Raw genomic sequence first — 18,939 nt, forward strand, 5'->3', positions numbered from 1 at the left:
AGAATCTCTGAAACCGGACCAGCCGCCAGAGGAGCCTTAACGTGCCAGATCGTGGGCCACCGCTCTAGCCTTGAGTCGTGAGCCGGGGGTCTCAGGAGATCCGGAGCAGCCTCTGCTGAAGCTCACAGCCTCCTCGACAGCAGTCGGGACATGGAGCGTCAGCCGCAGAGCAGCCACGATGCCTATGACGTCACGGATGCAGCCATTGCCCGCTTCTTCAAGCTGGGGGTCGAAGAGGAGCGGGAAGAAGCGAAAGGTCAGTGGCGGGTGGGGCACTCGCTTTAACGGATTCCAGGAAAGGTACTTTCCCAGGGCGGGGCGAACGGCAGGACCCCCCCTCGGACGCAGGCCCTCCCCAGAGCCGGGCTCACTCGACGGCCTGATCTTTCTCTTTGGGTTTCCTCCCTTGCAGAGGTGAAGCCCACGGAGATGTCGCCTCCCGGAGAGGGGGGAGAGGAGCAGAAGGCTCAGTCCGAACCGGAGCAGGGAGCAGCCGCGGAAGGGAAAGAGGCGGGAGACGAAGGAGAAGGAAAGGAAGGCTGCGAGGTCAGCGTCGGAGCCGCCGGCCCCGCGGACGGCGAAAGCCGCGAGGCCGAGGCCGAGGCCGAGGCCGAGGCCGAGGCGGGCGGCGGCGAAGGCGGAGAGCAGGGCGGCGAGGAGCAGCCCCCGCGGGCCGCCGTCGAGGGTCCCGAGACCGCAGACGGGCAGCGGCGGGGCCCCCGCGCCAGGTTCACGCAGGTGCAGGTACAGGACCTGGAGAGCGTTTTCAAGCACACTCAGTACCCCACCGCGCTCATGCGGTAAGCAGGCGTCTCGGGTGGCGCGGGCTGCCGCGCGGGTGGTGGGCGGCGCTCTCGCGAGTCCCTCTCCTAGGCTCCGGATCTGAAAGCCCCGGGGCCTGGCGGCGGCCCGCCCTTCCGGCACACTCGAGGCCTAGGACGGGGGCGGGGACTCTGCCTGGCGGGAATCGAGGTCGATATTTCCGTGCGGTGTTTGAGTAAGTCACGTTGGGGAGCTTTGTGGGCCGCCGGTTCACATAAATAATGAGTCGCCCGAGACGTGGTGGAGCAAATGCAGAGTTGGAATCTACTTTTATCTGAAATTTTGATCATCAGTTATTCATGGATTATATTTGCATTAGTTTAAACACTACATGAAAACATCCTTTATCTTTTCTTTTTTTTTTCTTTTTTTTTTTTTTGCGGTGCACGGACCTCTCACTGTTGTGGCCTTTCCGGTTGCGGAGCACAGGCTCCGGACGTGCAGGCTCAGCGGCCATGGCTCACGGGCAGGCTCAGCGGCCATGGCTCACGGGCTCAGCCTCTCCGCGGCATGTGGGATGTTCCCGGACCGGGGCACGAACCCGTGTCCCCCGCATCGGCAGGCGGACTGTCAACCACTGCGCCACCAGGGAAGCCCTAAAACATCCTTTATCTTGATTACTGAATTTTTAAAAATAAATCAATTTATTTATTTATGGCTGCATTGGGTCTTTGTTGCTGCTCTCGGGCTCTGGGCGCGGGCTTTCTCTAGTTGCGGCGAGCGGGGGCTACCCTAAAATTGCGGTGCGCGCATTGTGGTGGCTTCTCTTGTTGCAGAGCGCGGGCTCTAGGCGGGTGGGCTTCCGTAGTAGTTGTGGCACGTGGGCTCAGTAGTTGTGGCTCGCGGGCTCTAGAGCGCAGTCTCGGTAGTGGTGGCACACGGGCTTAGTTGCCCCGCGGCATGCGGGATCTTCCCGGACCAGGGCTCGGACCCGTGTCCCCTGCATCGGCAGGTGGATTCTTAACCCCTGCGCCACCAGGGAAGCCCGATTACTGAATTTTTAGTTACCCCTGAAGTTTGTGCCTGAGGCAGAATTGTTCCCTAAAGCAAGCTTCTGTGTGGAGAATGAATGGGTTGCTGAGTACCTGTGAATGCGGCTAAAATTTAAAAAGCTATCATTTACATTGTGCTTACTGTGTGTTAAGCACTTGTTTTAAAGGGTTTTCCTACATACTGTCATTGAATCTTCACAACCCCTTGTGAATGTGGTAGCCACTGTTATTATCCCCACTTACAACTGTGAAAAAACTGAAGCTCAGAGAAGTGATGAGACTTGCCCAAGATGGCACAGCTGGAATGTGGCAGAGCTGGGATTCAGTCCTAGGAGGCTGTTCAGTAGGCAAGGCCAGAGGTGATGGTGTGTTGGTCCAGGGTAGTGGCGATGGAGAGAAGTGAACAGATTAAAGAGATATTTAGCAGGTAAAATTGATAGCAATTCATGGTAATTTGAACACGGGGGTAAAAGGAAATGTTTAAGAAAAATGTATAAATTTCTGATTTGCCCAAATGAATGGCTGCTGGTATATTCAGTGAGCTAGGGAATATTGAAAGACAATAAAAGAAGCTTGCAAGAGACAGAGGAGGAGTGTTTGGAGAGGCTGTTTGTAGGCAAACCGTATCGTGGAAACCTGGATGGCGGTAGGAGACGATTCAACAAGAAGGGATGGTAACTAGCATCAACTTCGGTTTAGGATTTTCTGTTCAACTCGATTACTCCAAGTTCGGTTGCTTTTTGCTGTGGTGTGATAATTGGATCAGCCCAATTTCTCCCTTTCTCAAAAGTGTCAAACTCAAGATGCCCCTTGATTTGGATGTCTAGAGCTGCCTGATAAATATTTTTTCTTCCAGTCTATTATGATATAATTAACATTCAGTACTGTATAAGTTTAAGGTGCACAGCATAATGAGTTGGCTTACGTGCGTCATGAAATGATTATCATAATAAGTTTGGTGACCATCCATCATCTCATATAGATACATAATTAAACAGAAAAAAAGTTTTTTGTGTGATGAGAACTTTTAGGAACTCTCTTAACAGATTTCGTATATAACATACAGCAGTGTTAATTTTATTTATCATGTTGTACATTATATCCCTAGTACTTATTTATCTTATAACTGGAAGTTTGTACCTTTTGACTGCCTTCATCCAATTTCCCCACCTCACTCAATTTCATTTCTTTTTATGGCTGAGTAATATTCCATTGTATATATATGCCACATCTTCCCCATCCATTCATCCGATGATGAGCACCTAGGTTGCTTCCATCTCTGGGCCATTGTAAATAGAGCTGCAATGAACATCCTGGTACATGACTCCCTTTGAACCATAGTCCTCCCAGGGTATATGCCCAGTAGTGGGCCCGCTGGGTCACGTGGCAGTTCCACTTGTAGTTTTCCAAGGAACCCCCATACTGTTCTCCATAGTGGCTGTACCAATTCACATTCCCACCAGCAGTGCAGGAGCGTTCCCCTTTCTCCACACCCTCTCCAGCATTTATTGTTTCTAGATTTTTTGATGATGGCCATTCTGACCGGTGTGAGATGATATCTCACCGCAGCCCTGATCTGCATTTCCCTAATGATTAATGATATTGAGCATTCCTCCATGTGCTTGCTGGCAGTCTGTACAACTTCCTTGGAGAAATGTCTACCCAGGTCCCCTGCCCATTCCTGGATTGGGTTGCCCGTTTTTCTGTTATTGAGCTGCACGAGCTGCTTGCATATTTTGGAAATTAATCCTTTGTCAGTTGCTCCATCTGCAAACACCTTCTTCCATTCTGAGGGTCGTCCCCTGGTCTTGCTTATGGTTTCCTCCGCTGTGCAAAGGCCCTGAAGTTTCACTAGGTCCCACCTGTTCACCCTTGTTTCTATTTCCATTTCTCTAGGAGGTGGGTCAAAAAGGATCTTGCTGTGATTTATGTCACAGAGTGTTCTGCCTATGCTTTCCTCTAAGAGCCCGACAGCTTCTGGCCTTACATTCAGGCCCTCCATCCATTTTGAGCTTATTTTTGTGCATGGTGCCAGGGAGTGATCTAATCTCAAACCTTTACATGTACCTGTCCAGTCCTCCCAGCACCACCCATTGAAGAGGCTGTCCCTTCTCCACTGTACACTCCTGCCTCCTTCATCAAAGATAAGGTGACCATATGTGCGTGGGTTCATCTCTGGGCTTTCCATCCTGTTGCATTGATCCATCTCCCTGCCTCTGCGCCAGTACCACAGTGTCCCGACCACTGCAGCTCTGTAGTACAGTCCGAAGCCAGGGAGCCCGACTCCTCCAGCTCCGTTCCTCGTTCTCAAGACTGCCCTGGCCATTCGGGGTCCCCTGTGTTTCCTGTATGGATATTTTAGCAATATTAATTCTTCCAATCCAAGAACACAGTGTATCTTGCCATTTGGGGGGAACATTTTCAAATTCCTTCATCAGTGTTTTGTATATAGTTTTCAGAGTATAGGTCTTTCACTTCCTTGGTTAAGTTTATTCCTAGGTATTTTATTCTTTTTGATGCTATTTTATTTCTTATTATTAATTAATTAATTACTTTTATTTTTGGCTGCGTTGGGTCTTTGTTGCTGCACGTGGGCTTTCTTTAGTTGCGGCAAGTGGGGCCTTTTCATTGCGGTGGCTTCTCTTGTTGCAGAGCACAGGCTCTAGGCACGCGGGCTTTAGTAGTTGTGGCACGTGGGCTCAGTAGCTGTGGCTCGCAGGCTCCAGATCGCAGGCTCAGTAGTTGTGTCCCACAGGCTTAGTTGCTCCACGGCATGTGGGATCTTCCCAGACCAGGGCTTGAACCTGTGGCCCCTGCATCGGCAGGCGGACTCTCAACCACTGCACCACCAGGGAAGCCCTGTTGGAAGATTTTTAATCACAGTTTCAATTTAATTACTTGTGATTGGTCTGTTCATATTTTCTATTTCTTCCTGGTTCAGTCTTGGAAGGTTATACCGTTCTAAGAATTTGTCCATTTCTTCCAGGTTGTCCATTTTATTTCCATAGAGTTGCTTGTAGTAGTCTCTTAGGTTGCTTTGTATTTCTGCAGTGTCTGTTGTAACTTTTCCTTTTGCATTCCTAATTTAATTGATTTGAGTTCTCTCCCTCTTTTCCTTGAGGAGTCTGGCTAATGGTGTATGAATTTCGTTTATCTTCTCAAAGAACCAGCTTTTAGTTCTGTTGATCTTTGCTATTGTTTTCTTTGTTTCTATTTCATTTATTTCTGCTCTGATCTTTATGATTTCTTTCCTTCTGCTAACTTTGGGTTTTGTTTGTTCTTCTTTCTCTAGTTCCTTTAGGTGTAAGTTTAGATTGTTTACTTGAGATTTTTATTGTTTCTTGAGGTAGGCTTGTATTGCTATAAACTTCCGTCTTAGAACTGCTTTTGCTGCATCCCATAGGTTTTGGATCGCCGTGTTTTCATTGTCATTCGTCTCTAGGTATTTTTTGATTTCCTCTTTAATTTCTTCAATGATCTCTTGGTTATTTAGTAACGTATTGTTTAGCCTGCATGTGTTCGTGTTTTTTACGTTTTTTTCCCTGTAATTGATTTCTAATCTTATAGCGTTGTGGTCAGAAAAGATGCTTGATATCATTTCAATTTTGTTAAATTTACTGAAGCTTGATTTGTGGCCGTAGATGTGATCTGTCCTGGAGAATGTTCCATGCGCAGTTGAGAAAAAAGTGTAATCTGCTGTTTTTGGATGGAATGTCCTATAAATATCAATTAAATCTATCTGGTCTATTGTGTCATTTAAAGCTTGTGTTTCCTTATTAATTTTCTGTTTGGATGATCTGTCCATTGGTGTAAGTGAGGTGTTAAAGTCCCCCACTATTATTGTGTTGCTGTCGATTACCTCTTTTATAGCTGTTAGCAGTTGCCCTATGTATTGAGGTGCTCCTATGTTGAGTGCATATATATTTATAATTCTTATATCTTCTTCCTGGATTGATCATTATGTAGTGTCCTTCCTTGTCTCTTGTAACATTGTTTATTTTAAGGTCTATTTTATCTGATACAAGTATTGCTACTCCAGCTTTTTTTTTTCTTTCTTTATTTTTTTTTGTGGTACGTGGGCCTCTCACTGTTGTGGCCTCTCCCGTTGCAGAGCACAGGTTCCGGACGCGCAGGCTCAGCGGCCATGTCTCGCGGGCCTAGCCGCTCCGCGGCATATGGAATCCTCCCGGACCAGGGCACAAACCCATGTCCCCTGCATAGGCAGGCAGACTCTCAACCACTGCGCCACCAGGGAAGCCCTCCAGCTTTCTTTTGATTTCCATTTGCATGGAATATCTTTTTCCATCCCCTCACTTTCAGTCTGTATGTGTCCCTTGGTCTGAAGTGGGTCTCTTGTAGACAGCATGTATATGGTTCTTATTTTTCTGTCCATTCAGCGAGCCTGTGTCTTTTAGTTGGAGCATTTAGTCCATTCACGTTTAAGGTAATTATCGATATGTATGTTCCTGTTACCATTGTCTTAATTGTTATGGGTTTGTTTTTGTAGGTCCTTTTTTTCTCTTGTGTCTCCCACTTAGAGAACTTCCTGTAGCATTTGTTGTAAAGCTGGTTTGGTAGTGCTGAATTCTCTTAGCTTTTGCTTGTCTGTAAAGCTTTTGATTTCTCCATCGAACTGAATGACATCCTTGCCGAGTAGAGTAATCTTGGTTGTAGGTTCTTCCCTTTCATCACTTTAAGTATATCATGCCACTTCCTTCTGGCTTTTGTAGAGTTCCTGCTGAGAAATCAGCTGTTAACCTTATGGCAGTTCCCTTGTATATTATTTGTCATTTTTCCCTTGTTGCTTTCAGTAATTTTTCTTTGTCTTTAATTTTTGTCAATTTGATTACTATGTGTCTCGGTGTGTTTCCCCTTGGGTTTATCCTGCCTGGGACTCTCTGTGCTTCCTGGACTTGGGTGGCTATTTCCTTTCCCACGTTAGGGAAGTTTTCCACTATAATCTCTTCAAATATTTTCTCGGGTCCTTTCTCTCTCTCTTCTCCTTCTGGGACCCCTATAATGCGAATGTTGTTGCGTTTAATGTGGTCCCAGAGGTCTCTTAGGCTGTCTTCATTTCTTTTCATTCTTTTTTCTTTATTCTGCTCCGTGGCAGTGAACTCCACCATTCTGTCTTCCAGGTCACTTATCTGTTCTTCTGCCTCAGTTATTCTGCGATTGATTCCTTCTAGTGTATTTTTCATTTCAGTTATTGTATTGTTCATCTCTGTTTGTTTGTGCTTTAATTCTCCTAGATCTTTGTTTAACATTTCTTGCATCTTCTCAATCGTTGCCTCCATTCGTTTTCTGAGGTCCTGGATCATCTTCACTATCATTATTCTGAATTCATTTTCTGGAAGTTTTCCTATCTCCACTTCATTTAGTTGTTTTTCTGAGGTTTCATCTTGTTCCTTCATCTGGTACATAGCCCTCTGCCTTTTCATCTTGTCTATCTTTCTGTGATTGTGGTTTTTGTTCCACAGGCTGTGGGATTGTAGTTCTTCTTGCTTCTGCTCTCTACTTCCTAATGTCTGTTTTTATTGAGGTATATTTGATTTACAATGTTATATTAGTTTCAGATGTGCAGCACAGTGATTCAATATTTTCATAGATTATTCTCCATTTAAAGTTATTATAAACTATTGGCTCTATTCCTGGTGCTGTAAAATATGTCCTTTTTTTATTATCCAATTCAGTTTCATTACTGATCATTGATGTATTCAAATTTTCTATTTCTTACTGCTTTAGTCTTGGGAGACGGTACATTTCTGGGAATTTGTTCATTTCTTCTAGTTTGTCCATTTTATTGATGTATGATTGTTCATAGTAATCTCTTATGATCCTTTGTATTTCTGTGGTGTTGGTTCTAACCTCTTTTTCTTTTCTGATTTTATTGATTTGGACCCTCTTTCTCTTTTTCTTGATGAGTCTGGCTAAAGGTTTATCAATTTTATTTACCTTTTCAAAGAATCATCTCTTACTTCCATTGATATTTTATATATTTTAAAATCTATTTCATTTCTTTCTTCTCTGATCTTTGTGACTTTGTCCCTTGTACTAACTTTGGGTTTTGTTCTCTTATTTTGTTTTTTTAACATCTTTATTGGGGTATAATTGCTTTACAATGGTGTGTTAGTTTCTGCTTTATAACAAAGTGAATCAGTTATACATATACATATGTCCCCATATCTCTTCCCGCTTGCGTCTCCCTCCCTCCCACCCTCCCTATCCCACCCCTCTAGGTGGTCACAAAGCACCGAGCTGATCTCCCTGTGCTATGCGGCTGCTTCCCACTAGCTATCTATTTTACGTTTGGTAGTGTATATATGTCCATGCCACTCTCTCAGTTTGTCCCAGCTTACCCTTCCCCCTCCCCGTATCCTCAAGTCCATTCTCTAGTAGGTCTGTGTCTTTATTCCTGTCTTGCGCCTAGTTCTTCATGTCATTTTTTTTCTTAGATTCCATATATATGTGTTAGCATACGGTATTTGTCTTTCTCTTTCTGACTTACTTCACTGTGTAAGACAGACGCTAGGTCCATCCACCTCACTACAAATAACTCGATTTCGCTTCTTTTTATGGCTGAGTAACATTCCATTGTATATATGTGCCACATCTTCTTTATCCATTCACCTGTTGATGGACACTTAGGTTGCTTCCATGTCCTGGCTATTGTAAATAGAGCTGCAATGAACATTGTGGTACATGACTCTTTTGGAATTATGGTTTTCTCAGGGTATATTCCCAGTAGTGGGTTTGCTGGGTCGTATGGTAGTTCTATTTTTAGTTTTCTAAGGAACCTCCATACTGTTCTCCATAGTGGTTGTATCAATTTACATTCCAACCAACAGTGCAAGAGCGTTCCCTTTTCTGCGCACCCTCTCCAGCATTTATCGTTTCTAGATTTTTTTGATGATGGCCATTCTGACCGGTGTGATATGACATCTCATTGTAGTTTTGATTTGCATTTCTCTAATGATTAATGATGTTGAGCAGGGCTTCCCTGGTGGTGCAGTGGTTGAGAATCTGCCTGCCAATGCAGGGGACACGGGTTCGAGCCCCGGTCTGGGAAGATCCCACATGCCACGGAGCAACTGGGCCCGTGAGCCACAACTACTGAGCCTGTGCGTCTGGAGCCTGTGCTCCGCAACAAGAGAGGCCGTGATAGTGAGAGGCCCGCGCACCGCGATGAAGAGTGGCCCCCGCTTTCCGCAACTAGAGAGAGCCCTCGCACAGAAATGAAGACCCAACACGGCCAAAAATAAATAAATAAATTAATTAATTACAAAAAATGATGTTGAGCATTCTTTCATGTGTTTGTTGGCAATCTGTGTATCTTCTTTGGAGAAATGTCTATTTAGGTCTTCTGCCCATTTATGGATTGGGCTGTTGTTTGTTTGATATTGAGCTGCATGAACTGTTTGTAAATTTTGGAGATGAATCCTTTGTCAGTTGCTTCATTTGCAAATACTTTTTTCCATTCTGAGGGTTGTCTTTTGGTCTTGTTTATGCTTTCCTTTGCTGTGAAAAAGCTTTGAAGTTTCAATAGGTCCCATTTGTTTATTTTTGTTTTTATTTCCATTTCTCTAGGAAGTGGGTCAAGAAGGATCTTGCTCTGATTTATGTCATAGAGTGTTCTGCCTATGTTTTCCTCTAAGAGTTTGATAGTGTCTGGCCTTACATTTAGGTCTTTAATCCATTTTTAGTTTATTTTTGTATATGGTGATAGGGAGTGTTCTAATTTCATACTTTTCCATGTACCTGTCCAGTTTTCCCAGCACCACTTATTGAAGAGGCTGTCTTTTCTCTACCATATATTGTTGCCTCCTTTATCAAAGGTAAAGTGACCATATGTGCGTGGGTTTATGTCTGGGCTTTCTATCCTGTTCCATTGATCTGTATTTCTGGTTTTGTGCCAGTACCATACTGTCTTGATTACTGTAACTTTGTAGTATAGTCTGAAGTCAGGGAGCCTGATCCCTCCAGCTCCATTTTTCGTTCTCAAGATTGCTTTAGGTATTCGGGGTCTTTTGTGTTTCCATACAATTTGTGAAATTTTTTGTTCTAGTTCTGTGAAAAATGCCAGTGGTAGTTTGATAGGGATTGCATTAAATCTGTAGATTGCTTTGGGTAGTAGAGTCATTTTCACAATGTTGGTTCTTCCATTCCAAGAACATGGTATATCTCTCCATCTATTCGTGTCATCTTTAATTTCTTTCATCAGTGTCTTATAATTTTCTGCACACAGGTCTTTTGTCTCCTTAGGTTGGTTTATTCCTAGATACTTTATTCTTTTTGTTGCTGTGGTAACTGGGAGTGTTTTCTTAGTTTCACTTTTCGATTTTTCATCATTATTGTATAGGAATGCCAGAGATTTCTGTGCATTAATTTTGTATCCTGCTGCTTTACCAAATACATTGATTCACTCTAGTAGTTTTCTGCTAGCATCTTTAGGATTCTCTATGTATAGTATCATGTCATCTGCAAACAGTGACAGCTTTACTTCTTCTTTTCCAATTTGGATTCCTTTTATTTTTTGTTTCTCTGATTGCTGTGGCTAAAACTTCCAAAACTATGTTGAATAAGAGTGGTGAGAAAGTGGGAAACCTTGTCTTGTTCCTGATCTTAGTGGAAATGGTTTCAGTTTTTCACCATTGAGGACGATGTTGGCTGTGGGCTTGTCATATATGGCCTTTATTATGTTGAGGAAAGTTCCCTCTATGCCTGCTTTCTGCAGGGTTTTTATCATAAATGGGTGTTGAATTTTGTCGAAAGCTTTCTCTGCATCGATTGAGATGATCCTATGGTTTTTCTCCTTCAATGTGTTAATATGGTGTATCACATTGATTGATTTGCGTATATGGAAGAATCCTTGCATTCTTGGAATAAACCCCACTTGATCATGGTGCATGATCCTTTTAATGTGCTGTTGGATTCTGTTTGCTAGTATTTTGTTGAGGATTTTTGCATCTATGTTCATCAGTGATATTGCCTGTAGTTTTCTTGCTTTGTGACATCTTGTCTAGTTTTGGTATCAGGGTGATGGTGGCCTCGTAGAATGAGTTTGGGAGCGTTCCTCCCTCTGCTATATTTTGGAAGAGTTTGAGATTGATAGGTGTTAGCTCTTCTCTAAATGTTTGATAGAATTCGCCTGTGAAGCCATCTGGTCCTGGGCTTTTGTTTGTTGGAAGATTTTTAATCACACTTTCAATTTCAGTGCTTGTGATCGGTCAGTTCATATTTTCTATTTCTTCCTGGTTCAGTCTCGGCAAGTTGTGCCTTTCTAAGAATTTGTCCATTTTTTCCCGTTGTCAAATTTATTGGCATATAGTTGCTTGTAGTAATCGCTCATGATCCTTTGTATTTCTGCAGTGTCAGTTGTTACTTCTCCTTTTTCATTTCTAATTCTATTGATTTGAGTCTTCTCCCTTTTTTTCTTGATGAGTCTGGGTAATGGTTTATCAATTTTGTTTATCTTCTCAAAGAACCAGCTTTTAGTTTTATTGATCTTTGCTATCATTTCCTTCATTTCTTTTTCATTTATTTCTGATCTGATCTTCATGATTTCTTTCCTTCTGCTAACTTTGGGGGTTTTTTTGTTCTTCTTTCTCTAATTGCTTTAGGTGCAAGGTTAGGTTGTTTATTTGAGATGTTTCCTGTTCCTTAAGGTAGGATTGTATTGCTATAAACTTCCCTCTTAGAACTGCTTTTGCTGCATCCCATAGGTTTTGGGTCATCGTGTCTCCATTGTCATTTGTTTCTAGGTATTTTTTGATTTCCTCTTTGATTTCTTCAGTGATCACTTGGTTATTAAGTGGTGTATTGTTTAGCCTCCATGTGTTTGTATTTTTTACAGATCTTTTCCTGTAATTGATATCTAGTTTCATAGCGTGGTGGTCGGAAAAGATACTTGATATGATTTCAATTTTCTTAAATTTACCAAGGCTTGATTTGTGATCCAAGATATGATCTATCCTGGAGAATGTTCCATGAGTACTTGAGAAGAATGTGTATTCTGTTGTTTTGGGATGGAATGTCCTATAAATATCAATTAAGTCCATCTTGTTTAATGTATCATTTAAAGCTTGTGTTTCCTTATTTATCTTCATTTTAGATGATCTGCCCATTGGTGAAAGTGGGGTGTTAAAGTCCCCTACTATGATTGCGTTACCGTCGATTTCCCCTTTTATGGCTGTTAGCCTTTGCCTTATGTATTGAGGTGCTCCTATGTTGGGTGCTTAAATATTTACAGTTGTTATATCTTCTTCTTGGGTCGATCCCTTGATCATTATGTAGTGTCCTTCTTTGTCTCTTGTAATAGTCTTTATTATAAAGTGTATTTTGTCTCATATGAGAAATGCTACTCCAGCTTTATTTTGATTTCCATTTGCATGGAATACCTTTTTCCATCCCTTCACTTTCTGTCTGAGTCTTTAGATCTGAAGTGCATCTCTTGTAGGCAGCATGTATGTGGGTCTTGTTTTTGTATCCATTCAGCCACTCTTTGTCGTTTGATTGGAGCATTTATTCCATTTATATTTAAAGTAATTATTGGTAGGTATGTAATTACTGCCATTTTGCTAATTGTTTTTGGACTTCTTTTTTGTTCCTTCTTCTTTTGCTCTCTTCCCTTGTGATTTGATGACTATCTTTAGTGTTATGTTTGGATTCCTTTCTCTTTCTGTGTGTGTGTATCTATTATAGATTTTTGGTTTGTGGTTACCATGAGGTTTATATATAGCAGTGCATTAGATTATACGTATATATGTATATATCTATATTCTTTTTTCTTATTCTTTTCCATTATATTTTATTACAAGATATTGAATAGAGTTCCCTGTTGCTATACAATAAATCCTTGTGGTTTATCTGGTATCTATGGTAGTGTGCATCTGTTAATCCTGTGCTCCCAATTTATCCCCCCACTTGGTAACCATAAGTTTGTTTTTTATGTCTGTGAATCTGTTTTTGTTTTGTAAATAAGTTCACTTGTTCTGTTTTTTAGATTCCACATATAAGTGATATCATGTAATATTTGTCTTTCTCTGTCTGACTTACTTCACTTAGGATAGTACTCTCTAAGTCCGTCCATGTTGTTACAAATGGCAGGATTTCATACCTTTTTATGGCTGAGTAATATTCCATTGTATATATATACCACATCGTCCTTATCCATTCATCTGTTGATGGACACTTAGGTTGCTTCCACATCTTAGTTATTGTAAACAGTGCTGCTCTGAACATTGGGGTGCATGTATCTTTTCGAATTAGAGCTTTCATCTTTTTCAGGTATATGCCCAGATATGGGATTAGTGATGTTGAGCATCTTTTCATGTGCCTGTTGGCCATCTGTATGTCTTCTTTGGAGAAATGTCTATTTAGGTCTTCTGCCCATTTTTTGATTGCGTTGTTTGTTTTTTTGTTATTGAGTTGTATGAGCTATTGGCATATTTTGGAAATTAAGCCCTTGTCAGTTGCATGGTGTGCAAATATTTTCTCCCAGTTCGTATATCTAATGTGCTTGGACCCCTTGCTTCTTGGGGAGAACCTCTGCAATTGTAATTATCCTCCCATTTATGGGTCGCCAACCTGGGGGTGTGGGTCTTGACTATACCACATCTCGGCCCTTCCTATCCATCTCATTGTGTTTCCTTCTTTATATCTGTAGTTGTGGAAGCTCTTGTCTGCTAGTCTTCAGGTCATTCTCATCAATAGTTGCTCTGTAGGCTTCCCTGGTGGCGCAGTGGTTGAGTGTCCGCCTGCCGATGCAGGGGACACGGGTTCGTGCCGCGGTCCGGGAAGATCCCACATGCCGCGGAGCGGCTGGGCCCGTGAGCCATGAGCGCTGAGCCTGCGCGTCCGGAGCCTGTGCTCCACAACGGGAGAGGCCACAACAGTGAGAGGCCTGCGTACCGCAAAAAAAAAAAAAAAAAGTTGCTCTGTAAATAGCTGTAATTTTGGTGTACCCATGGAAGGAGGTAAGCTCGGGGTTTTTCCTATGTCATCATCTTGGCTACTCTCTGAATAAACATTTTAACATAGCATAAAATGTGCATTGTATATTTTGTTTCATCCATAATGTCAAGTGCTGAATATTTTCAATATTTTTCCCCTCAGAAAGGAGCTTGCAAGACGCCTGGGAGTGACTGAAGCCAGTGTGTGGGTCAGTAAACCTGAAAAAAGCAACTTGGCACGGCAGCCAATCTAAAACCTGCTTTAGGAATTGGATACCTTGTCCTAGACATTCTCAAGTTGGTGTGTTTTTGTACACTTGTCGATGTTTTGGAAATAAGGTTTGGACTTCTGGGGCTTTGGGGCCAGAATATATGTATCTTCAGTAAAGTTAAACTCCTTCCAAAACTGGTATCCCTTAGGGGACAAGTCTCTGTGGAATCATGTTGGGGCTGATTCTGACTTGGCAGTTATTCAAATTAATGCACCAAATAGCTGGGTTAGAAGAGGGTTCAAGTATACTAAATTATTTAAAAGTTTTAAAGCCAGGCCTAAGCTCTTTGTATAAGGAGTGAATTTACAAGTATTCAGGCAATTGGGTAAGGGAATAAATAACTCACCTCGGAACACAACATGTGAGCAACTAATATATGTTTAGTTTAGGTGAGACTGATGGGGAGGCGAATAGCTTAAAATTCCAAGTGCCTGGTCCTCTTGCTGTTGTTTTTATGTGTTTGGTAGAGCAGTGTAGAGAGTTTCAGCCGTAAATTTTAATTTTCTGAAATTTTTTGATGTGCAGCCTGAAAACATTGCTAACATAGTAGGTTGTGCAGTATGATGGAGAGGGGGGAAAGGTTTGCAACCTTTAGGAATTTGTCTAAACATATAAAACAATAAAACAAACAAAAAGAACAAATTTGAATAAATTTCCACTGACCTCAAAAGGTGGACGGGTTTGAGAATAATTGGATACTATCGATATGTGTCTTGGAGATACTGCGTAAATTCAACATTATGAAACTACCGAATGTATCAGTGAATATTATTTTCAGCAATTTCTAATGTCTAAGAATTCTTTTCTTCCGTTTTCATACTATTATGAGGGATTGGTTTCGAAGAATTTGTTTGTGATGGTCAGTGGTTGGCTCTCAGCTAGTCGCTTACCTGTGTTAATTTGAAATACTTGCTCATTCATTCAGGTAGTGGTTACTAGTTGGTAGCTCATGGCACAGAAGCTGATTATTTGTCCATAGAACACAGTAAGTTGTATCAAAGGAGTATATATATATATATATTACATATATATATATATTTAATATATTTATTTATTTATATTTGGCTGCGTTGGGTCTTCGTTGCTGTGCGTGGGCTCTTCTCTAGTTGAGGAGAGCCGGGGTTACTCTTCGTTGTGGTGCGCGGTCTTCTCAGGGCAGTGGCTTCGCTTGTTGTGGAAGAGGAATATTTTTTAAAACACAAGATTGATAGAAAGGAAGAAAGAAGGAAGGAAGGAAAGAAGAATCAGGATGGGTTCACTAGCTTTGCTGCAGAGAGCGTGTGTGAGGGCAGTGATGGACACGGGCTGCAGAGCTGGTGGTGGGGTCTGGAAAGCAGTGCTGGCGGCCTAAGGCCACGGGCTGGGCTCACAGTCAGGTCTGGCCAGGGCTTGGGAGGCGCAGGCCTCTGCTTTCTCAAGCAGGCAAAGCAAGCTCAGAGGAAAAGAGAAACTGAAGTTTTGGTGGCTTGCTTCTCCTGGGTTTACGTAGTGGTCTCTTAATGGAGTTCTGAAGGGAAAAGGAGCAACAAGAAACAAATGAAGAAGACGGGAGAATGTTTTCATCTATTTCCAAACTCTACAGCATGAGCGTCCCAAAGAAACATTTAATGGACACCCTCCCTTGGTCTGCAAGGACAGTAGGAGCTGTTTTATGAAACCAGTATTGGAAATATGGAAGTAGTGTCAGCCTGAACCTCACATAGCCAGCTTTGCACATTGCTTATATTTATGCAGATTTGACCATTGGTACACTCGAACCCCCCAAAATGAGCTCTATTACACTGGCTTTTCTCGACTACATATTCATGCAGCAGAAGGACCCAAATACTAAGATGGGAGAGGGAAGATGGGGCGACAGAGAGAGGAGGCCCTTGGTCTCATGTAAAATTTGCCGAGTGGAAACATCCAAAAATACTAAATATGGCACAATTCCATTAACTGAGATGCTGAGGGAGCAGTGGAGTCCACAGGACAGGTTTTACTTTCAGTTGTTAATAGTTGGCAGATATTTAGGGGGGAGCCGTTTTGTGACCCCTCACTCACGTGGTTGTCGGCTGTCTTCCTAAAATGCAGGTTGCACCCTCTTGACTTAAGCATGAGGGACAGGATGGGGATCTCCTGGTTGATTAGCAGCTCCTAGAGGGCGCAACCTTGCTGGGCACCAGAGGCTCTGCTCCAAGGCCCTGCAACTGTAGCCAGAGCGGAGTGAGCTGACCTGGTCCTGAGCCCAGGAAGGTTTGGAGGGTGGGGCAGGTTGGAGAGTGCAGAATTGACAGAGGTGACAATGGTATGCCTCTTTTCCCCCAAACTCTTGTCTGGGCAAAGATTTTAAGAGTTTTAGTAAATTTGGGCTGAGTTCGTCTAAGCATTCGTTACCCCTATAGTCTAATATTAAGGCAGTGTCCAGGGCTTCAGTTCCGCCGGTGTCCAGCAAGACAAGCCACAAAGTCCCTGGGCCCCCCATGACCAAACCTCCCTCACAATACCATCTCCTTCTTTATAACCATCCCAAGCCTCCAGAGGATGAATGACCCTTTTTAGTCATCCTTGGGGAAAGCTTTTGTTTAAAAATCCAACCCACTCCTATTGATTATTTACTGTAACCAAAGATGGGTTTTTCAAAATGGGGACCGTTCCCCTCAGTATGATTTTAAAAGGCACCCACTTTTTCCTATGCTCAACTTCCCCCATAACTAAGGTGACACCTGCCCAATGAGTAGGGATTAGTGGCAGCTGGAGCTGACGGTCAGTTGTCAGGACGCAGACCTCCCAGGCACAGTAATAACAGCAGGGACAGAGTGCAGTTGGTCAGCTCCACCTGCGTGTAAGAGTGGGGGAAATAATAGAAAAGGTGGGAGGGGAGAGACAAAGCCATATGCCAATCCAGAGCCTGGCACATAGTCGGTGCTCGCTCTTGGGGGGGAGGGCGGCTGAAGGGAGCGCCTTCAGCTACATATCCTAAGATACTTTAGCAAGAAGGAAATAGCTTCTCCTGATGCACTTCCAAATCTTCAAGGCACCGAGAGCTCCCTGCTGCAATTTTTCATGTCTGACATGAAATGCTCAATATACTAATCAATCTCTTTTTCTCTCTGCTTGAAGGCTTGGTTTAAGAGGAAAAGGGCCAAGTGGAGGAGACATCAGAGGGCACTAATGCTCAGTAACGTGCCCCCCGTGCTCCCTGTTGTCGTCAGCTTGTGTGAGCCCTGCCCTGCCGTCTCGCGTCAGGAGCTGAATTCGTCATGCGATCTTCTGGAGCCACTGCTGATGGACCTGTCCCTGCTGCCCAGACCGCCCGTGCCACCCAGGCCACCTGTGCCACCCATGCTGCCCGTGCCGCCCGTGCCACCCGTGCTGCCCGAGGATCCCATGCCACCCATGCGGCCTGTGGTGCCCAGGCCGCCCGTGCCACCCATGCCGCCCATGCAGCTCATGTGGCCCGTGCACCCCATGCCACCAATGCCGCCCGTGCCGCCCATGCTGCCCGAGCCGCCCCTGTGGCACGTGCAACCCATGCCACACATGATGCCCATGCAGCCCTTTCCTCCAATGCCGTTGCCTTCTCCACCCAGGCTTCTTCCACACTTGCTTCCCTGTAGGTGCCCTCATGCAGCATGGCCTGGTCCCTAACCATCGGCGATCCTACGGTAGCCCTAGTTTCCTCTTAAATGGTGTCCATGACAGTTTTTTTCAAAGGTCCTTTGAGCCAGTTTCAAATTCTGCATACCTCACCACCAAGAGCAGTTCCCCAAATGCCTGCAAAGTATATTAAATAGAAGTAGAGGCCTTGACCCACTGTTTTAGGGCATGTTTTGTATTTTCAATAAAGTTGTGAGTCCTCTGCATATTTGTTCTCTGTGTCACATGGGGTTAGTAAATTTGATGGAAACGGCTAAGCCAACTGCATTCAGACCGAATGCCCAGGAGGCCTCCTTTCATGCAGTAACAGCCCTGAGTCACCATCATAGGCCATGCACATCTCAGAAGTTTGCCAGGTGCCCGTGAGGGGTTTACACAGACCCACCTGTTCTCTTCCACCCTCTCCCCCAGCACCCATGCTCCCCGCACGCTGCCCCATTGGGACCACCTAGATGTGCAAAACGGGTGGTGTGAGTCTCGAATGGGAGAACAGTGTGTTTCAAAGCAGGCCTGAGGCCCATTCATGGTGACCAGCTCAGGTACAAGGAGGACTCCAAGGGACACTTCTGCAGTGACTACTCATAGGGCTTTATGGAGGAGAGGGAGCGGGGCACCGTCGGCTTCTCTCCCAGTTCTGTTCACCGCCTTCCCTGTTGTGGAGGGCACCTGGGGACAGAAACCACGCTAGCGGAGGGGGAGGGGCCTACCTCTGCGAAGGTAACACAAGAGGAGACTGTCCAGGCCCGCATGGGGCTCTTCTCACCCCCTCTCCCCCACCCCCAGATACAGAAAGCATATCATAGCTCCTTCCGCAGCTCAGAGCTGACGGATGATGTGGCCTTCAAGTGTATTTTGTCACCTTCAACATCCTTGGGAGAACCCTGGTTCCAGCTAATTCAACACTGAAAGGGAACCTCTTGGGTGAGTGTTGCCTGAAGCCAGGAGGTGGTGATCCTTGAGCACTGATCCAGGATAATCACTTTATTTAAAAGAAGCAGGTAGGGCTTCCCTGGTGACGCAGTGGTTAAGAGTCTGCCTGCGGGAAGATCCCACATGCCGCGGAGCAACTAAGCCCGTGCGCCACAACTACTGAGCCTGTGTGCCACAACTACTGAAGGCCGCACACCTAGAGCCCGTGCTCCACCACAAGAGCAGCCACTGCAATGAGAAGCGCCGCAACTACAGAAAGCCCACGCGCAGCCACAAAGACCCAACACAGCCAATAATAAAATAAATTCATTTTAAAAATAAAAATAAATAAAA

At 44.1% G+C, this 18,939-nt stretch overlaps 1 protein-coding gene across 1 annotated transcript; it reads left to right on the forward strand.

Moving 5' to 3' along the window:
* Positions 1-18,582, forward strand: LOC141277565 (uncharacterized). Its single transcript, XM_073798872.1, has 5 exons — positions 1-256; positions 413-800; positions 13,929-13,974; positions 17,140-17,541; positions 18,460-18,582. Exons 1-5 carry the CDS (start codon positions 151-153, stop codon positions 18,580-18,582), a joined length of 1,065 nt encoding a protein of 354 aa, XP_073654973.1. The 5' UTR covers positions 1-150.
* The last annotated feature ends 357 nt before the right edge of the window (positions 18,583-18,939 follow it).

This window comes from Tursiops truncatus, chromosome X (assembly GCF_011762595.2).
Source record: "Tursiops truncatus isolate mTurTru1 chromosome X, mTurTru1.mat.Y, whole genome shotgun sequence".
In the NCBI taxonomy this organism is placed as follows: domain Eukaryota; kingdom Metazoa; phylum Chordata; class Mammalia; order Artiodactyla; family Delphinidae; genus Tursiops; species Tursiops truncatus.

Coding starts and splice junctions, on each gene's coding strand:
- LOC141277565 (XM_073798872.1), top strand. CDS start 151: ATGGAGCGTCAGCCGCAGAGCAGCCACGATGCCTATGACGTCACGGAT. Junction 801..13,928: donor TACCCCACCGCGCTCATGCG/GTAAGCAGGCGT, acceptor TTTTCCCCTCAG/AAAGGAGCTTGCAAGACGCC. Junction 17,542..18,459: donor CCGAGCCGCCCCTGTGGCAC/GTGCAACCCATG, acceptor CCCCACCCCCAG/ATACAGAAAGCATATCATAG.